This window comes from Protomyctophum bolini (assembly GCF_963924005.1).
Source record: "Protomyctophum bolini genome assembly, chromosome: 18".
Taxonomy (NCBI): Eukaryota; Metazoa; Chordata; class Actinopteri; order Myctophiformes; family Myctophidae; genus Protomyctophum; species Protomyctophum bolini.
The window spans coordinates 432,501-447,776 of NC_137879.1; the positions used below are offsets into that span (position 1 = coordinate 432,501).

At 48.3% G+C, this 15,276-nt stretch overlaps 1 protein-coding gene across 2 annotated transcripts in view; it reads left to right on the forward strand.

Moving 5' to 3' along the window:
* syde1 (synapse defective Rho GTPase homolog 1) overlaps positions 1 to 14,404 on the forward strand; it is a 20,558-nt gene extending 6,154 nt beyond the window's left edge. Inside the window, exons 4-17 of one of the 2 annotated variants that reach the window (XM_080788505.1) lie at positions 3,811 to 3,988; positions 4,093 to 4,376; positions 4,745 to 5,068; positions 5,850 to 6,045; positions 8,239 to 8,399; positions 8,579 to 8,728; positions 9,643 to 9,746; positions 9,861 to 9,992; positions 10,298 to 10,424; positions 11,177 to 11,358; positions 12,349 to 12,598; positions 13,241 to 13,540; positions 14,043 to 14,218; positions 14,271 to 14,384. In XM_080788505.1, the coding sequence (XP_080644631.1) occupies positions 3,811 to 3,988; positions 4,093 to 4,376; positions 4,745 to 5,068; positions 5,850 to 6,045; positions 8,239 to 8,399; positions 8,579 to 8,728; positions 9,643 to 9,746; positions 9,861 to 9,992; positions 10,298 to 10,424; positions 11,177 to 11,358; positions 12,349 to 12,598; positions 13,241 to 13,540; positions 14,043 to 14,209 (2,555 nt within the window). In that variant the 3' untranslated portion in view covers positions 14,210 to 14,218; positions 14,271 to 14,384. Of the gene's footprint in view, positions 1 to 3,810; positions 3,989 to 4,092; positions 4,377 to 4,744; positions 5,069 to 5,849; positions 6,046 to 8,238; positions 8,400 to 8,578; positions 8,729 to 9,642; positions 9,747 to 9,860; positions 9,993 to 10,297; positions 10,425 to 11,176; positions 11,359 to 12,348; positions 12,599 to 13,240; positions 13,541 to 14,042 lie in introns of both variants that reach the window. The other variant, XM_080788504.1, reaches the window with a different exon arrangement.
* Positions 14,405 to 15,276: the final 872 nt, after the last annotated feature.

Consider the following 15,276-nt stretch of genomic DNA (forward strand, 5'->3'; position numbering starts at 1 on the left):
TAATACAAGCAGATCAATGTTGGTGAGTTTAATGTGGTTTAATACAAGCAGATCGATGTTGGTGAGTTTAATGTGGTTTAATACAAGCAGATCGATGTTGGTGAGTTTAATGTGGTTTAATACAAGCAGATCGATGTTGGTGAGTTTAATGTGGTTTAATACAAGCAGATCAATGTTGGTGAGTTTAATGTGGTTTAATACAAGCAGATCGATGTTGGTGAGTTTAATGTGGTTTAATACAAGCAGATCAATGTTGGTGAGTTTAATGTGGTTTAATACAAGCAGATCAATGTTGGTGAGTTTAATGTGGTTTAATACAAGCAGATCAATGTTGGTGAGTTTAATGTGGTTTAATACAAGCAGATCAATGTTGGTGAGTTTAATGTGGTTTAATACAAGCAGATCAATGTTGGTGAGTTTAATGTGGTTTAATACAAGCAGATCGATGTTGGTGAGTTTAATGTGGTTTAATACAAGCAGATCGATGTTGGTGAGTTTAATGTGGTTTTATACAAGCAGATCGATGTTGGTGAGTTTAATGTGGTTTAATACAAGCAGATCAATGTTGGTGAGTTTAATGTGGTTTAATACAAGCAGATCAATGTTGGTGAGTTTAATGTGGTTTAATACAAGCAGATCGATGTTGGTGAGTTTAATGTGGTTTAATACAAGCAGATCGATGTTGGTGAGTTTAATGTGGTTTTATACAAGCAGATCGATGTTGGTGAGTTTAATGTGGTTTAACCCACTTAAGGCCAAGGACGTCCTTTTTGGACGTGTTAATACAAATCCCTCAAGGCCAAGGACGTGGTCTTAACGTGGTATACATACCACGTCAAGGCCACGTCTTTTTATAACAAAATAATCGATTTTTAGACTTATATTTTTTATTTTTTATGTAATCTACCAAAAACCGGCCGAAATCCGCGCGATCGTGCACTATCGTGCACGCGCGCCGTCTCTATGTGAATCGCAGCGTGAGATATGTGAGATATGTGAGATATGACCACAATGGCATGAAATGTCTCATTTTCAATGTTGGTGAGTTTAATGTGGTTCAATACAAGCAGATCAATGTTGGTGAGTTTAATGTGGTTTAATACAAGCAGATCAATGTTGGTGAGTTTAATGTGGTTCAATACAAGCAGATCGATGTTGGTGAGTTTAATGTGGTTTAATACAAGCAGATCGATGTTGGTGAGTTTAATGTGGTTTAATACAAGCAGATCGATGTTGGTGAGTTTAATGTGGTTTAATACAAGCAGATCAATGTTGGTGAGTTTAATGTGGTTTAATACAAGCAGATCAATGTTGGTGAGTTTAATGTGGTTTAATACAAGCAGATCAATGTTGGTGAGTTTAATGTGGTTTTATACAAGCAGATCAATGTTGGTGAGTTTAATGTGGTTTAATACAAGCAGATCGATGTTGGTGAGTTTAATGTGGTTCAATACAAGCAGATCGATGTTGGTGAGTTTAATGTGGTTTAATACAAGCAGATCGATGTTGGTGAGTTTAATGTGGTTTAATACAAGCAGATCGATGTTGGTGAGTTTAATGTGGTTTAATACAAGCAGATCAATGTTGGTGAGTTTAATGTGGTTTAATACAAGCAGATCAATGTTGGTGAGTTTAATGTGGTTTAATACAAGCAGATCGATGTTGGTGAGTTTAATGTGGTTTAATACAAGCAGATCGATGTTGGTGAGTTTAATGTGGTTTTATACAAGCAGATCGATGTTGGTGAGTTTAATGTGGTTTAATACAAGCAGATCGATGTTGGTGAGTTTAATGTGGTTTAATACAAGCAGATCAATGTTGGTGAGTTTAATGTGGTTTAATACAAGCAGATCAATGTTGGTGAGTTTAATGTGGTTTAATACAAGCAGATCAATGTTGGTGAGTTTAATGTGGTTTTATACAAGCAGATCAATGTTGGTGAGTTTAATGTGGTTCAATACAAGCAGATCGATGTTGGTGAGTTTAATGTGGTTTAATACAAGCAGATCGATGTTGGTGAGTTTAATGTGGTTTAATACAAGCAGATCGATGTTGGTGAGTTTAATGTGGTTTAATACAAGCAGATCGATGTTGGTGAGTTTAATGTGGTTTTATACAAGCAGATCGATGTTGGTGAGTTTAATGTGGTTCAATACAAGCAGATCAATGTTGGTGAGTTTAATGTGGTTTAATACAAGCAGATCGATGTTGGTGAGTTTAATGTGGTTTTATACAAGCAGATCGATGTTGGTGAGTTTAATGTGGTTCAATACAAGCAGATCAATGTTGGTGAGTTTAATGTGGTTTAATACAAGCAGATCGATGTTGGTGAGTTTAATGTGGTTTAATACAAGCAGATCGATGTTGGTGAGTTTAATGTGGTTTAATACAAGCAGATCGATGTTGGTGAGTTTAATGTGGTTCAATACAAGCAGATCAATGTTGGTGAGTTTAATGTGGTTTAATACAAGCAGATCGATGTTGGTGAGTTTAATGTGGTTTAATACAAGCAGATCGATGTTGGTGAGTTTAATGTGGTTTTATACAAGCAGATCGATGTTGGTGAGTTTAATGTGGTTCAATACAAGCAGATCAATGTTGGTGAGTTTAATGTGGTTTAATACAAGCAGATCGATGTTGGTGAGTTTAATGTGGTTTAATACAAGCAGATCGATGTTGGTGAGTTTAATGTGGTTTAATACAAGCAGATCAATGTTGGTGAGTTTAATGTGGTTTAATACAAGCAGATCAATGTTGGTGAGTTTAATGTGGTTTAATACAAGCAGATCGATGTTGGTGAGTTTAATGTGGTTTAATACAAGCAGATCGATGTTGGTGAGTTTAATGTGGTTTAATACAAGCAGATCGATGTTGGTGAGTTTAATGTGGTTTAATACAAGCAGATCGATGTTGGTGAGTTTAATGTGGTTTAATACAAGCAGATCGATGTTGGTGAGTTTAATGTGGTTTTATACAAGCAGATCGATGTTGGTGAGTTTAATGTGGTTCAATACAAGCAGATCAATGTTGGTGAGTTTAATGTGGTTTAATACAAGCAGATCGATGTTGGTGAGTTTAATGTGGTTTAATACAAGCAGATCGATGTTGGTGAGTTTAATGTGGTTTAATACAAGCAGATCAATGTTGGTGAGTTTAATGTGGTTTAATACAAGCAGATCAATGTTGGTGAGTTTAATGTGGTTTAATACAAGCAGATCGATGTTGGTGAGTTTAATGTGGTTTAATACAAGCAGATCGATGTTGGTGAGTTTAATGTGGTTTAATACAAGCAGATCGATGTTGGTGAGTTTAATGTGGTTTTATACAAGCAGATCGATGTTGGTGAGTTTAATGTGGTTTAATACAAGCAGATCGATGTTGGTGAGTTTAATGTGGTTTTATACAAGCAGATCAATGTTGGTGAGTTTAATGTGGTTTAATACAAGCAGATCGATGTTGGTGAGTTTAATGTGGTTTAATACAAGCAGATCGCAGATGCAAATTGGATGAATGGGGAGTCAATGGATGGTTTATGTTTATTGGCCCACCAGGGGACTGTAACGAGGTAATGTGTTTATTGGCCACCAGGGGACTGTAACGAGGTAATGTGTTTATTGGCCCACCAGGGGACTGTAACGAGGTAATGTGTTTATTGGCCACCAGGGGACTGTAACGAGGTAATGTGTTTTTGGCCACCAGGGGACTGTAACGAGGTAATGTGTTTATTGGCCACCAGGGGACTGTAACGAGGTAATGTGTTTATTGGCCACCAGGGGACTGTAACGAGGTAATGTGTTTATTGGCCACCAGGGGACCGGCAGGGAGCCTACCTCCAGAGCCTGGATCGGAGCTCCAGAGCCTGGGTTCTGTCCTCAGGAAAGGCCCAGGCTCCGGACCAGGCCTCCGCGTCCTCCCGGCCTCAGGGAGAACACAACATCTGGTACAATCCCATCCCTGAGGAGGACGACAGCGCCAGCGCTGCCAGGAGGTAACGACCAATAGGGAAGGAGCGGTGTTATCACCATGGCGATCATTTGATATTTTGCATAACGATGAGCGCTTTGATGTAAACATGTGACTATACTTCTGTAGGGAGGAGGAGAGCGTGTGGAAGAGGAGGCGGGACCAGGAAGTAGGAGGAGCCACCAGGGAGGCGTTGGCTTCGGACTGTCCAATAAGAGCCCCCCAAAGAGGGCCGGGGGGAGGGGCTACAGCAGACTGTCCAATAGGAGCTCCCCAGAGAGGGCCAGGGGGAGGGGCTACAGCGGCAGGGGCGGGGCTAAAGGATCGTCAAGGCAAAGACAGTCCAAAGGGCGGAGCCAGTCCCAACATCAGGCACCGCCCCCCTGATGACATCATCACCCCCGAACACACGGGTATGACATCGCTGATACATTATGCTAATTCTGTCTTTCTCGTTTTGAGGGGCCCCTCCTATGTGATTGGTTGAGAGGTGCTAGCCCCTCCTATCATGTGATTGGTTGAGAGGTGCTAGCCCCTCCTATCATGTGATTGGTTGAGAGGTGCTAGCCCCTCCTATCATGTAATTGGTTGAGAGGAGCTAGCCCCTCCTATCATGTGATTGGTTGAGAGGTGCTAGCCCCTCCAATCATGTGATTGGTTGAGAGGTGCTAGCCCCTCCTATCATGTGATTGGTTGAGAGGTGCTAGCCCCTCTCATCATGTGATTGGTTGAGAGGAGCTAGCCCCTCCTATCATGTGATTGCTGTTTTGCTTTCTCTCAGAGCCGGTCCAGTGTGAAGCTCCGCCTCCGGACTCTAGCCCCTCCTCCCAGAAGAAAGGGGGCGTGTCGGGCAGTGTGATTGACAGGCTGCGGTCCCCGGGGACGGTGCGCCGGCTGTCTCTGAAGATGAAGAAGCTCCCGGAGCTCCGACGCAAGCTGAGCCTGCGCTCGCATCGCAACAAGGAGGCCGCCAAGGACCAATCGGAGTCGACGTCGTCGTCTTCGTCCGATCAGAACGTGATCAGCCGATATCACCTGGATAGCTCCGCCCCTCCGGTCAGGCCGCTCCGAAAGTCGTCCAGAGGACGCTCCGCCGGCAAAGGAGGTACCATTTATCACCCTCATTTCCTGGGCCGTGGTAGGGGGCGGGGCTGTGACGCTCTATACTATAGAATTAAACTGTGATACAGACAAGGCTCTGATACAGACAGACAGACAGACAGACAGACAGACAGACAGACAGACAGACAGATATTTTGTGAAGCCACTAAGGAAATGAAAGTTCATATAATGGCCTGTTGTGGCGCTGTCACTGTACCCAGAAAAACCCATATCTCCATAGAAGTCCATGTATTTGGGCCCAACTTCACCTAGACTGTATTACCTTAATAAACATGGTCATGAATACTTTCTGCTTCCAGTCACTAGTTTAAAGTCTCATTTCTAATGTCATAATATTCTTTTTGGAAAATGATGGTCCCATTTATTAAAAAAATGACCATGAAGTCGCGTATGTTCTGAGGGGCGTGGCTACCGTTACAGTCTATGAACGGGATCCCCCACACACTCGTGTCAAAATAAAAACCAACGGAGAAGAAGGGGGGAAGTCCCGCCTCGTTGTCTGGGCCAGCTGGGCTCAAACGGATCTAGAAAGATGGCGACTTCCATTGCAAGGACTGACAGGCTTCATTTTACGTTCATGTTAGACCCGGAGAACGCTTTGTCCATATTTTTACAGTCTATGAGACAGACAGACAGACAGACACACAGACAGACAGACAGACAGACACTCACAGATCAGTGAGGTGATTTACTGGGATACTTCAGGTTACCTCTACCTAGTGTGAGGTGATTTACTTCTGACGTGATTTACTCGGATACTTCAGGATACCTCAGTGATGGCGACTCCCCCGAGCTGTTGCCACGACAACAGCAGGCCCCTCCCCCCTCCTCCATGCCGGGCGGCGGCTGTGATGTCACTTCCTTCCGTCTGTACGTGGGTTCGGAGCAGCCGCGCTGCGCCAAGCGGGTGACCGGACTGTTGACCGTCCATCTGATGGGACTGGACGACATGATGGACAGGTAATAATACCACTATACTACTACTGCTGCTACTGCTACTGCTACTGCTACTGCTACTACTACTACTACTTAGGCTTACCATACGTCCTCTTTTGCCCGGACAAGTCCTCTTTTGGGGGGCAGTCCGGGCAGTCCGGGGGGGTTTTATAAATTCCTTCAAATGTCCGGGGTTTTACACGCATCGCCTGTATATGTATCGCTACGCTCACAGACCATTCAGACCAATGTGTATTACAATGCACGTTCAATGGTTCGTAGTGGAAAAGCACTGTGAGAGGTGGACTTTCAGCCCGAACCCCGGAATGTGTATTATTCATAACTCTGCATGCTCTGCGCGCTGAGTCTGACAGCACTGATCCCGACCGCAGAGCAGAGCAGAGAAAGGCTCGCTGGCTGATCTGCTGTCTGCAGATAGACTGTTGTGCTCTCCGTGAGGAAAGCTTGACATGCCAAAGAACTCATCATCATTGACATGCAGAAAAAGTAGGCTACTGTTTTCTTAGCTTTGTGACTGACCAATGAGAAGCAGATTGTATTGTCTGCAAAGGAAAATGTGTCTGTCACAAATAAAAGTTCTGTCCTGCAAGCCCATGTCATGTCAACAACACAGACAAGGCAGCTGTGCGCGAGGTGAGTCCTGCAAATTAAATTGACACAATATTATTTTGTACAACCTAGCAAAGCATAAGATAATGGTTTGGAGAATAGGCTGGTCTCTCTTTTTACAAGAGATCAAGAGCCATTGCATACAGGTTCTTAAACTTTTTAATTTTTTTTTTTTTTTTACTTACATTTTTATCCCACGATTTTGTAACCCAGTTTTCTTTTCACCCAGTGCCAATTATCTAATGTAATCCTGGGCGCTACACTTCCTCTGCCAACCTTGGGGGGCAGCGGACTGACCTCATGCCTCCTTCTATGCATGAGGAGTCCAAGCTGCTTCTTTTCACCTGACAGAGGGGAATTTCCCCGGCCGGACGTAGCGCGTGGAAGGGACACGTTATTCCGACCAGTTCCTTTCCCCTCCATCAGGCGCCCCGGCTGGCCAGGGGGAGGTAGTTTTAGAGACCAGGATTACTGCATGTTTTTGTGAGGGTATCTACCCTAGGGGACACAGGGAGAACATGCAAACTCCACACAGAAAGGCCCTTTCGCCAACCCCCGCCTCGGGTATGGGCACTGATGACGCGGAGGAGGGAACACGCCGCCAGTGCCCACAGCGTCCCCAGCGGGAATCGAACCCAGGACCTTCTAGCTGTGAGGCGACAGCACTACCAACTGTGCCACCGTGCCCCCCAAAAACTTTTTAATTTCAAGGACCCCCATAACTCTGAGAGTAAAACCAGATGGACAAACCCTGCAATGTTTTGTAAACACATCCTTGAACGTTGGTGGTAATAACGCGTCCAGGACATGCCTCAGACTTCTCCTCAGGAGACTTAGGTCAGATCTGAAGCCATTTTATTTGGCGTTAGGAACCCGTTGTGACAGCATGCCCTTGCTGACGTCCACGATACCCCATCTGAAGATATTTAAGGCCCTATTTTGAAACAAAAACATTTTTGAATAGTTCAACTAGCCGATGTACAAGCTCACGTGTGGATGTAGATCAGCCCCCTCAAATTAGTGACCCTAAAGAATTCTGAGGCAACATGGCTGGAGACGAGGCAGCCAATCAGAACTGCTCGACTAGCCATGCCGTGCAGACGATGGGATGTTATGGGTTGTTGCCAGTGGTGGTAACTGTCGTGACAGAAATAAGCTAAGCAGCCTCCAAAAACCAAACCAGGCAAGCAACTGTGAATGAATCCACGTTAGGCTGGAAATATGCAGGCTTGGCAACCAGTGTTGCCAACTGGTGACAGATCAGGCTCAGCAGAAAATGATCTCCTGTCGGGACTTTCACAAGCTAATATTGACCAGCTTGCATATAATAATATATAATATAATATAATAATACAACAAAACAATAATACAAGCGAGTCATTGGACTGTTGTCTGATGGAAGACATGAGTAAGACCAGGTACCAGGGTCTGTCTGTCTGTCTGTCTGTCTGTCTGTCTGTCTGTCTGTCTGTCTGTCTGTCTGTCTGTCTGTCTGTCTGTCTGTCTGTCTGTCTGTCTGTCTGTCTGTCTGTGTGTCATCAGGGCAGACAGACAGGTGTTCATGTCTGCCTGTCTGTGTGTCATCAGGGCAGACAGACAGGTGTTCGTGGCCATCCAGATAGACGGTGTGACCCGCGCTAGGACCGCCCTCCTGCCGCTCAGAGGCTCCGCCCTCTCCTTAAACCACGCCTTCCACCTGGAGCTGGAGAGAGCCAGACAGTTACGACTCATAGTGCTGACCCCTACTGGTAAGAATGAGTATTACTGCTACTACATTACATTACTACTAGTAATGCCTAGTACTACCTCTAATATAACCTCTGTCTGTCTGTCTGTCTGTCTGTCTGTCTGTCTGTCTGTCTGTCTGTCTGTCTGTCTGTCTGTCTGTCTGTCTGTCTGTCTGTCTGTCTGTCTGTCTGTCTCACAGTCTGCCCACAGGGATTGGTTGGCGTCACAGCCCCAGGTACCAATCAAAGCCATACTTCCTCATCGGGTAGCCCCGCCCCCTCGAGCTGTGGACCAACCAGAAACAGAGTGTGTGGCCTGGGCGGAGTCTGCATCCCTCCTCTGTTTAAAGGTACAGTTCACCTTTTATGCCATCACCGCCATCTGGTGGATGAATTGTGTACTGCCGAGTGGCGAGCATTCATTCTTAAACTCGTTAAGGTGTTTAATCTCTAAGGAGGACCAAATTATTTTAATTTTAATATATTTTTATCCCACGATTTTGTAACCCATTTTTTTAACCCAGTGTAAACTATCTAATGTAATCCTGGGACAACATGTGACGATACCTACCCTAGGGGACACAGGGAGAACATGTGAGGGTACCTACCCTAGGGGACAAGGGGAGAACATGTGAGGGTACCTACCCTAGGGGACAAGGGGAGAACATGTGAGGGTACCTACCTACCCTAGGGGACACAGGGAGAACATGTGAGGGTACCTACCCTAGGGGACACGGGGAGAACATGTGAGGGTACCTACCCTAGGGGACACAGGGAGAACATGTGAGGGTACCTACCCTAGGGGACACGGGGAGAACATGTGAGGGTACCTACCCTAGGGGACACGGGGAGAACATATGAGGGTACCTATCCTAGGGGACACGGGGAGAACATATGAGGGTACCTAGCCTAGGGGACACAGGGAGAACATGTGAGGATACCTACCCTAGGGGACACGGGGAGAACATGTGAGGGTACCTAGCCTAGGGGACACGGGGAGAACATGTGAGGGTACCTAGCCTAGGGGACACGGGGAGAACATGTGAGGGTACCTAGCCTAGGGGACACGGGGAGAACATGTGAGGGTACCTAGCCTAGGGGACACGGGGAGAACATGTGAGGGTACCTAGCCTAGGGGACACGGGGAGAACATGTGAGGGTACCTAGCCTAGGGGACACGGGGAGAACATGTGAGGGTACCTAGCCTAGGGGACAGACAGCCGGTCTGTCTCTCAGCCTGTCTGTCTGCCTGTCTTTCTCTCAGCGTGTAGAGGCCAACAGCTGTGTGTGAAGTTGGAGCCCAGAGGTCTGCTGTACATCAAGCTGTCACTCCAGGAGCAATGGGACACGCCCACAATACTGCCCAAGGTAGGACACGCCCACAATACTGACCTCGCGACCCGACTACGGATAAGCGGTTGAAGTTGGATGGATTTAGCAGAGTGACTTGTTGTCCGTGCGCGTGTGTGTGTGCCTGTACAGTGCAGCAGTGATGCGTCTTCCAGTGTGTTTGGAGTGGAACTCCACCTCCTGGTGGAGAGAGAAGGAAGTGCGTCCACCGTGCCCATTCTGATCCAGAAAGCAGTGGAGGAGATAGAGAGGAGAGGACTGAAGGTACCTGTCTGTCTGTCTGTCTGTCTGTCTGTCTGTCTGTCTGTCTGTCTGTCTGTCTGTCTGTCTGTCTGTCTGTCTGTCTGTCTGTTTGCTTCTAGTAAAATGTAACTAATTCAGCAGCAGTAACAATAGCGTTTTCTCTCAGTCAGTTGATTCTTCAGTTGAAACGGCCAGGTTGATTTGTTTATTTATCAAACACTGTTATTATATAATGCGATCTAAAATCCCCCTATGGGGAGATTAGTGGGTGTGTCTTCTCCCTGTGATTGACAGGTGAATGGGTGTGTCTTCTCTGTGATTGACAGGTGGTGGGGCTGTACCGGCTGTGCGGTTCGGCCGCCGTGAAGAAGGAGCTCAGGGATTGGTTCGAGAGGAACAGCACCGCCGTGAGTCTGAGTGAGGAACTGTACCCTGACATCAACGTGGTCACAGGTCAGTATGCAAGGGGTTAACTCAACCACCTCTAGGGGGCGCTAGCGATAGTTCAGCAACCGCCACCGCCCACCGGTTCGCTAGCGATAGTTCACCACCATTCTATTTGGCTGTAGAAGAAGAGCGCCTCCTCGTCTCCCCAAAACAGCGATGGCGAATGTGGTCACGCTGATCACTGGCTAAGAGTCTTTAGAAGCATTCATATTTTAGATGCGCTTTTAGAGTTGCTATTGAGCCACTAAACACAGTCGCTATATTGGTATAGCACGAGAACAGGACTGTTCACTGTCCCCTGGGGACGGGAGTGTAACACATGGAACCAAGACTACCTGTCTGTTGTCTTTGTGTTCAGGCATTCTGAAGGACTACCTGTCTGTTGTCTTTGTGTTCAGGCATTCTGAAGGACTACCTGTCTGTTGTCTTTGTGTTCAGGCATTCTGAAGGACTACCTGTCTGTTGTCTTTGTGTTCAGGCATTCTGAAGGACTACCTGTCTGTTGTCTTTGTGTTCAGGCATTCTGAAGGACTACCTGTCTGTTGTCTTTGTGTTCAGGCATTCTGAAGGACTACCTGTCTGTTGTCTTTGTGTTCAGGCATTCTGAAGGACTACCTGTCTGTTGTCTTTGTGTTCAGGCATTCTGAAGGACTACCTGTCTGTTGTCTTTGTGTTCAGGCATTCTGAAGGACTACCTGTCTGTTGTCTTTGTGTTCAGGCATTCTGAAGGACTACCTGTCTGTTGTCTTTGTGTTCAGGCATTCTGAAGGACTACCTACGCGAGCTGCCCTCGCCACTGATAACGAGGACCCTGTACCAGGTGGTCCTGGAGGCCATGACCTTACGACCTCCTCCTAACCCCGTCGTGACCTTGACCTCCGACCCCGAGCTGTGTCGCAGCACCGTGTCTCTGCTGGACTGCCTGCCCCCCCCTGAGAAGGTCAGAGGTCACAATAAACACTATCTATATCTGGTGATGTCATTGTTTACAGTGTAGGCATTTGTTAGTTTGTCTGTGTGTCTGTGTGCGTCTGTGCGTCTGTGTTGTCTGTGTTGTCTGTGTGTCTGTGTTGTCTGTGTGCGTCTGTGTTGTCTGTGTGTCTGTGTGTCTGTGCGTCTGTGCGTCTGTGTTGTCTGTGTGTCTGTGTGTCTGTGTTGTCTGTGTGTCTGTGTGCGTCTGTGTTGTCTGTGTGTCTGTGTGTCTGTGTGCGTCTGTGTCTCTGTGTTGTCTGTGTGTCTGTGTTGCCTCTGTTAGTTTCTGCTAGTGTTCAGATGTCTCTGCGTCATCAACCATTTAACCGTGTGTTGTGTGTGTGTGTGTGTGTGTGTGTGTGTGTGTGTGTGTGTGTGTGGGTGTGTGTGTGTGTGTGTGTGTGTGTGTTGTGTGTGTGTGTGTGTGTGTGTGTGTGTTGTGTGTGTGTGTGTGTGTGTGTGTGTGTGTGTGTGTGTTGTGTGTGTGTGTGTGTGTGTGTGTGTTGTGTGTGTGTGTGTGTTGTGTGTGTGTGTGTGTGTGTGTGTGTGTGTGTGTGTGTTGTGTGTGTGTGTGTGTGTGTGTGTGTGTGTGTGTGTGTGTGTGTGTGTGCGTGCGTGTGTGGGTGTGTGTTGTGTGTGGGTGTGTGTTGTGTGTGTGTGTGTGTGTGTGTGTGTGTGTGTGTGTGTGTGTGTGTGTGTGTGCGTGCGTGTGTGGGTGTGTGTTGTGTGTGGGTGTGTGTTGTGTGTGGGTGTGTGTTGTGTGTGTGTGTGTGTGTGTGTGTGTGTGTGTGTGTGTGTGCGTGCGTGTGTGGGTGTGTGTTGTGTGTGGGTGTGTGTTGTGTGTGTGTGTGTGTGTGTGTGTGTGTGTGTGTGTGTGTGTGTGTGTGTGTGTGTGTGTGTGTGTGGGTGTGTGTGTGTGTGCGTGCGTGGGCGTGCATGTGTGCGTGGGCGTGTCCAGGCCACGCTCTCTCTCCTATTGGACCATCTGTCTCTGGTGTCATCGCTGAGTCACGTGAACAGGATGACTCATCAGAACTTGGCCGTCTGCTTCGGCCCCGTGCTGCTCTGGGGGGGCGGAGCCAACCAGCCAACCAGCCAATCAGGCGGAGGTGGGAGGGGCTTGGACCACGGCGAGGGAGGCGTGGCCAGCGCGGTGGACTTTAAACGACACATCGAAGCTCTGCACTACCTGTTACAGCTGTGGCCAGGTGAGTTAGTCTGTTAGCATAGCCGTTAGCCTGTTAGCATGATGCTAACACAACCTGTTACAGCTGTGGACAGGTGAGTTAGCCTGTTAGCATAGCCGTTAGCCTGTTAGCATGATGCTAACACAACCTGTTACAGCTGTGGCCAGGTGAGTTTTTTTCTTCTTTTCACCTGACCTGAGGGAGTTTACCCGGTTGGATGTAGCGTGTGGAAGGAACACGTTATTCTGACCAGTTCCTTTCCCCTCCACCAGGGGGAGTTTACCCGGTTGGACGTAGCGAGTGGAAGGAACACGTTATTCTGACCAGTTCCTTTCCCCTCCACCAGGGGGAGTTTCCCCGGTTGGACGTAGCGAGTGGAAGGAACACGTTATTCTGAACAGTTCCTTTCCCCTCCACCAGGGGGAGTTTCCCCGGTTGGACGTAGCGAGTGGAAGGAACACGTTATTCTGAACAGTTCCTTTCCCCTCCACCAGGGGGTGTTTCCCTGGTTGGACGTAGCGAGTGGAAGGAACACGTTATTCTGAACAGTTCCTTTCCCCTCCACCAGGGGAGTTTCCCTGGTTGGACGTAGCGAGTGGAAGGAACACGTTATTCCTCAGGTTTTTCTCACTTTATTAACGATTAATATTATTATTGTTTCAGTTCCTGTCGGACAACCAGCGCACCGAGACGAGCCCCTCCCCTCCTCCCCCCCTCCCTCCCCTCCCCCCCCTCTCATTACCCATAACCCCACGGGGCAGCAGAGGCGCGCTGCGCTGCGATTGGCTCTCCCTCCTCCAGAGGAGGCGGTGGTGTCACGGAGGGGGCGTGGCCGTCCGGCTCGATTGGACAGCTCTCCGCCAATCAACCGCTACGCCGGCGACTGGAGCGTCTGTGGGCGGGACTTCCTGTCCGGACAGGAAGCGGACTATGACGAGGTGGCAGGGAGCGAAAGTGAAGGAGGTAACGGTGGCGACCAATCAGATTAGTTACCGTGGTGATCAGTTACTGTAATCACATTAACTAGTTCAGCAAAACATTTCAGTACTTTTTTCACCACTGTGAGTCGATAGGTTTATGACAGTAACTCTGCTGTGTGTGTGTGCGTGCGTGGTGTGTGCGTGTGTGTGCGTCTGTGTGTGCGTGCGTGCGTGGCATGTGCGTCTGTATGTGCGTGTGTGTGCGGCTGAGTGTGCGTGTGTGCGTGGCGTGTGCGTCTGTGTGTGCGTCTGTGTGCGTCTGTGTGTGCGTGGCGTGTGCGTGTGGCTGTGTGTGCGTGCGTCTGTGTGTGCGTGTGTGGCGTGTGCGTGTGTGTGCGTGGCGTGTGCGTGTGTGTGCGTGGCGTGTGCGTGTGCGTGCGGCTGTGTGTGCGTGTGGCTGTGTGTGTGTGTGTGCGTGTGTGGCGTGTGCGTGTGTGTGCGTGGCGTGTGCGTGTGCGTGCGGCTGTGTGTGTGTGTGCGTGTAGGGAGTGATGAAGACGAGGAGGAGGAGGAGCAGAAGAAGGAAGGATGGACGTCGTACGTCGACGACTTCCTGGACTTTGACGCCCCGTTCAGCTGCAGGCTGAGTCTGAAGGACTTCGACGCCCTGATCCACGACCTGGACCGAGAACTGCTCAACATCTGTCTGTAGGGGGCGCTAGTGAGACACGTTACTATCTGTCTGTAGGGGGCGCTGCAGACTGAGTCTGGAGGACTCCACGACCTGGACAGAGAACTGCTCAATATCTGTCTATAGAGACACATTCGTCTTCTCTGTAGAGGGCGCTGTAGCGCTAATGAGAAAGTGATCCATGGTTCGGCAGGCCAATCAGCGGCAGGTGGGGGCGGGTCTCTGTTCAGTAGGCCAATCAGAGGCAGGTGGGGGCGGGTCTTAGTCACTTGAGTGGCAGCGTGCCTTCAGCACTCCCGCTTGACTTCCGGCCTTGTAAATAATGTGCTTCAACCAATCAGGTTGCGCCAATGAACTGCATCGTATCGGCCAATGAGGTCGCTCCAATCAGAGTGTAGAGTAGGAGAGTAGTACACGCTTTGACCTCGCCGCAAAGCGGGGTGCCTATGGGCTATAGTTCCACACATTGGAACTATCCCATTGAGACAAAGCGGGGTGCCTATGGGCTATAGTTCCGCACATTGGAACTATCCCATTGAGACAAAGCGGGTTGCTATATAGGCTATAGTTCCACACATTGGAACTATCCCATTGAGACAAAGCGGGGTGCCTATGGACTATAGTTCCACACATTGGAACTATCCCATTGAGACAAAGCGGGGTGCCTATGGGCTATAGTTCCACACATTGGAACTATCCCATTGAGACAAAGCGGGGTGCCTATGGGCTATAGTTCCACACATTGGAACTATCCCATTGAGACAAAGCGGGCGCCTATGGGCTATAGTTCCACACATTGGCACTATCCCATTGAGACAAAGCGGGGTGCTATGGGCTATAGTTCCGCACATTGGAACTATCCCATTGAGACAAAGCGGGCGCCTATGGGCTATAGTTCCACACATTGGAACTATCCCATTGAGACAAAGCAGGGTGCCTATGGGCTATAGTTCCACACATTGGAACTATCCCATTGAGACAAAGCGGGGTGCTATGGGCTATAGTTCCACACATTGGAACTATCCCATTGAGACAAAGCGGGGTGCTATGGGCTATAGTTCCACACATTGGAACTATCCCATTGAGAC